Raw genomic sequence first — 5,311 nt, 5'->3', positions numbered from 1 at the left:
ATCACTGTCAACCGCAGTACATACATAACTCGTACCGGTACCCAAGAAACAATGCCTCCAAGATATTTCGATGAAGTGTTGGTTGGAATCTATTCTTATCTTAGCACATATCATTCCTACTAATTCAGATAATGAAACACATGAATCCAATACGATGGAAGCTCTCGCACGAGGAGGATCATAACCACCCCAATATAAACTCACGAATACTTGCATGATTTCTGCAAAAATAAATATACAAACCAACAACAATTAAAGATAAATTTTTTCAATAAACCCTAAAATAGTAAGTTTACATAAATTTTTCAAAAACCCTACTAATATGCAAATAAACAACAAATAATGGAGCAGTGTTGAAAGATTGAAGGAAACTTACCGAAATATGACGGGAGTCGCCAAGAAATCGCCAAGGAAATCGCAACCTTTGCTGTCTGCGTGCGTGAATGAGGAGCTACTGCCTTCGCAGCTGGTTTAATTCGAAGTAGAGACGCATGACGCTCATGCGTCTCTCTCTAAGACGCATGAGCATCATGCGTCTCCAGTCAAATTTTAAAAAAAAAGACGCATGAGCGTCATGCGTCTGTTTCTAAGACGCATGATTCTCATGCGTCGTCAAAATAAAACGGAAAAAAAATGAGAGACGCATGACCCTCATGCGTCTCTATAAAAGACGCATGACCCTCATGCGTCTCTATAAAAGACGCATGACAGTCATGCGTTTCATTAAAATGAGACGCATGAGGGTCATGCGTCTCTCCCAAATCCGGAAAAAAAAAACGCAGTACAAACGAGGAATGATTAATGTACTCTAGAACTAAAGAAGAAAAAACCCAGGGCTGCTGGTACCTCCGGCTGTTTGTGAAGAACGGACTATACATTTCCGAGATTCAAACACGATAAATATTAGAGATTTAGAAACACAAATCTTATCGAGCTGAAAATTTTGATTGATTTTGATTTTTGATTGTTAGGTGATTATAGATTTGGTTGAATGAAGATCGTATATATGGGAAAGGAGAAAAAGGGGTGATATTTCTTGAAAGTTCATTCAGGGTATTATGGTTAATTCAAGCAGAAGCCGAATTCTTCTGGATTCTAGTGGAGGATTCTGCTATTATAGACTTCACATATAGCAGAATTTCTAAGGTTCAATATGTTTGACTTTAGTTTTCTATTTTTAATAAGTTGAGAGGTCAAATCACTATCACTATAGAATAAATAGGTAATTATCATTATTGTAAGATACACAAATTATTAATTAATTTTTATATTAGCCCAAATTTTGAGCATCATTAGAGCATGCGTAACGCAAGGGGCCGGGCCGCATCTCGCGAGTCCCGGCCCGTCCCATGCATTACACGGAAGGGCGGCACGGCTCAGGCCCATCCCGGTGACGCGTGACCGGCCTGAGGAGCGTCCCGCGTCCCGGCCCGGGACGGGGTTGCACGGTGACGGGCCGCTACTGTTCATCGATTTTAAATTTTTTTTTTTTTTTTGCATTTTTAAGAAGAAGAAGAAGAAGGGGGAGAGGGGGAAGAAGGAGGAAGAGGAAGAAGAAGGAGATGGAGAGGGGCGACGTTTTTTTTCATCAATTTTAATTTTTTTTTATTTTTTGCATTTTTAAGAAGAAGAAGAAGGGGGAGAGGGGGAAGAAGAAGGAAGAGGAAGAAGGAGATGGAGAAGGGCAACGTGTATTGCAGAATTTTAATTTTTTTATTTTTTTTTGCATTTTTTTTATTACTCTAATTTTTTGTATATTTTTTAGTTTATAATTTATTATTTTTGTATTAAAAATGAATTGCTCGTGTTATAATTGCTCAACGTATTTTATTTTACGTTCAAAATAGGTTGGAGTTGTGAATAGTGTCATTTATTAGTTGCGGCCCGGGCCGCAACCTCCAGGGTTACAGCAGTTGGGGCCTGGGCCGCAACTGTAGAGGAATGATGACGTGGAGGGGACTTGGGGCCGGAAATGGGGACGGGGTTATTGATGCCCTTAGAGTCCTGGGGCCGCACCTAGCGTTATGGGGTGTTCGGGTCAGACCCAAACCCCTATTTTTTCTTTTTTTTGTTTCTAATTTCGATTTTTTGCCTATTTATATATCATTTATTCAATATTCTAGGTTTGTATTCCCTCCGGCCCACAAAAATATGTGCATTCTATTTTTTGAAAAGTTATATCAATTTAATAATGTAGGTCTCACTATCCACTAACTCTACTTTAACTATTATTCTCTTCCTCTCTCTTACTTTATCATACCATTTTCCTCATCTCTTTTACTTTACTAATTTTGTCTTAATTCCCGTGCCATCTCATTCGTCCATATTTTTATGGGACGGAGGGAGTATTTTTTTTACTGAACGATGAATTTTCCGTGTTATAATTGTTCAATGTTTTCTATTTTACAAGTAAAATATGTTGGAGTAGTTGTGAATAATGAAATGTAATAGGTGAGACCTGGACGAGGCTTGCAGGATTAGAGGAGTTGTGGCATGACCCATAAATTTAGGGGAATGATGACGTAGAAGAGACTTATGGCCTAAATACCGGCCGGGGTTGTGAATGCTCTTAACAAACTCCTTATTAATTTATTTTTATATTAGCCCAAAATTAGATCCGAACAAAATATCAAGAATCTTTTATTCTAAATTTGAATCTTATGAGTCGAATTTGGAGAAATATAGTTTTCAACAATGTGGGTTATATTGAAAATTAATCACTCTATTAATATAATGAATATTTACATAATACATTTGAATTGAACATAATATGATAATTATAAAAAAAAATATACCCCATGTGCATTCAATAAAACATTCCTAAAATAATATTTCCTCTCTATAATTTTTAGATAATGTCTCATACTCTTATTAGTTATTTTGATATATCCACGCTTTAAGTCTCATTTATCTTTATTTATAATTTTTGGTCATTAACCACGCACTACATTAAATTATTATAACCATATTCTTGTTATAATACCAATATCGAAAATGAGACTCATTTATTATATTTTTCTTCACATATATTAAAATCTATATCGAGTTAAACTGGACAGTCAAAGTATAACCTAATATAAGGTAAGATTTGATTAAAAGAGATTTTTTTTAATATGTACAGATTCAGTTTAATATTTATAAGTGAATATAGAATGATTACAAAATAAAAAAAAATAAGTAAAAACTCACTAGTTAACGAATATATTTGAATAGTGTAATTTCAAAAGATTATTCCCAATTTTTCAAAAATAATTATTAAATATTTTAATAATACTCAATAGCATGTCTACCTTCACACTACATACCTATATGCTCGTTAATGGGCTTCACGCACCATCTCTATAGGCCCGAGGCGGGCGCAATGCAAAACGTCATGTTACCCGCATCACCCCTCCCTCGCATAACGGATTAAAAGACACTATTGCAAATGCCCAGAGTCAGACCCAGCTTGTTGGACAATTAAAATCGTTCAATGATTTACAAAAATTTTAGAGTTGCAAAATACTCCAAGTAACAATATACTTAGAGTATCCCCAACGCTTGGGGACGGGCCGCAATGATTGAGTCCCGGCCCGGGCCATGCGTTAAACGGAAGAGATTTGCGGCCTGTGACAGTCCCGGTGCCGCTCCCGGGGTCCGGCCCGGCACAGGGTTAAGCGAGACGGGACGTGACGTGATGCGGTCCGGTCCGGCCCGGCGTTATATAGGGTTCAGGCCAGAACTTCAACTTTTTTTATTTTTTTTATTCGAAAATTTATGTATAAATACCCCTCCATCCATTTTCATTTTTATTCAACTTCAGTTCTCTTCCTCTCACACTATAAAATTCAAAAAATGCCTCCTCATCGTGAAGGTCTACGGGCAATCGAAGCTCAAATGACCCGAATGTTAGAGACGGTGATGCCCGCAATCCAAGAAGAAGCTCAAACTGCACACTCGCCTCCAAGCGAATCTAATTGAAGAAATTTGGACACACGTCAACGTTTTCCAGCATTGATTTTATGTTTTAATATATTTTTTTTTGTTTTGGGAATTTTTAAATTTCAATGTTGTATTTTTTTGTTTTTCGACTGAACAATGAATTTTTCCGGTTTAATTGTTCAACGTATTCTATTTTACGAATAAATAGGTTGAAATTGCGAATAGTGCAATTTAATAATTGTGGCTTGGATTGGGGCATGCAAGGTTAGAGAAGTTGTATACGAGTATTTTCACGATTCAATTCAATTCAATTCAACTGCATACGAATTTGTGAAATACATCAAAGAGAAATAAACAACACAGCACTATTTGTCTGTACAGGGCAATGGCGCGGCCTTCTTTTTCTTCTTCCTCATCCTATCACACACGATCATCCTCTCCAACATCCCCACGCGCTGCGTCAGCGCGTTCAGCATCCTCGTCTGCGCCTCATTCCTCTCAAACAACTCACTCATCATCCTCACCATCTTCTCATTCTCCTTCACCGTCTTCTCCAACAACTCTCTCTCTGTTTCGCCACTCGCCTTCACCTCACAATCCCCCATCCCACCTTCATCCTCCCTACCCCTCTCCATCTCACACGATTCCTCCAAATCCACACGATTCTCCGCCACGCCACACTCACTCTCCCCGGCCTCATTTACGCCTGCGTCGCACTCGATCTCACACGAATCCTTCAGATCCGCACAATTCTCCGCCACGTCACAATCACACTCCCCGGCCTCAATTTCGCCCGCGACGATCGCGTCAATCCGTTCCTGCAAACCGATCGCTTTGCGAATCACAGACTTCCTGCATCCCTTAACCCCGAGATCCACGCCACAGATCGAATCCAGTTTCAGCAGCAGACACATCAGGCTCTCGCTCATCCGTAACCGCTCCTTCGCGTCCGTCTTCACCAACTCGACGGTTTTGCAGCTCCTCAGCCTCTCCTCGATCTCATCCACCTCGAGTTTAATGTCCTTCACCTTCCGCAGGCTCTTCCTCGCCAAATACCCCCTGAAAACCTTCTGAATCTTCACGGCCCACTCCGTCCGGTCTAATCGCTCGGATCCAGCAAATTGAACCGGAATCCGAACTACTTTCGGCGCTGCGGACATCTCCGCCGGCCGGAGATCCTCTGGAACCGGATCGGCGTAGTAAACGGGGTGAAATGGATGGTAAGTCGGGTGGGGTTGCTGGTACCTCCGGTGATTTGTGAAGAAGGGACTGTACATTTCCGAGATTCTAACGATAAATATTAGTGATTAGTGATTTTGAAATAGAAATCTAATTGAGCTGAAAATTTGATGGATTTTGATTGATTGTTAATGATAATTTTTGTGAAATG

At 39.4% G+C, this 5,311-nt stretch overlaps 1 protein-coding gene across 1 annotated transcript; it reads right to left on the bottom strand.

Annotated features, from left to right (window-relative positions):
* Positions 1-4,208: 4,208 nt before the first annotated feature.
* Positions 4,209-5,311, bottom strand: LOC121806346. The gene has a single exon (XM_042206353.1). The coding sequence runs from the start codon at positions 5,196-5,198 to the stop codon at positions 4,287-4,289; it is 912 nt and encodes a 303-aa protein (XP_042062287.1). The 5' UTR covers positions 5,199-5,311; the 3' UTR covers positions 4,209-4,286.

Source organism: Salvia splendens, chromosome 6, assembly GCF_004379255.2.
Source record: "Salvia splendens isolate huo1 chromosome 6, SspV2, whole genome shotgun sequence".
Taxonomy (NCBI): domain Eukaryota; kingdom Viridiplantae; phylum Streptophyta; class Magnoliopsida; order Lamiales; family Lamiaceae; genus Salvia; species Salvia splendens.
Note: the sequence above shows the minus strand (reverse complement) of the source record. Positions and strands in the feature narration are given on the sequence as shown.

Bases quoted from the DNA above. Each gene is read 5' to 3' on its own strand.
- LOC121806346 (XM_042206353.1), bottom strand. From the start codon at position 5,198: ATGTACAGTCCCTTCTTCACAAATCACCGGAGGTACCAGCAACCCCAC.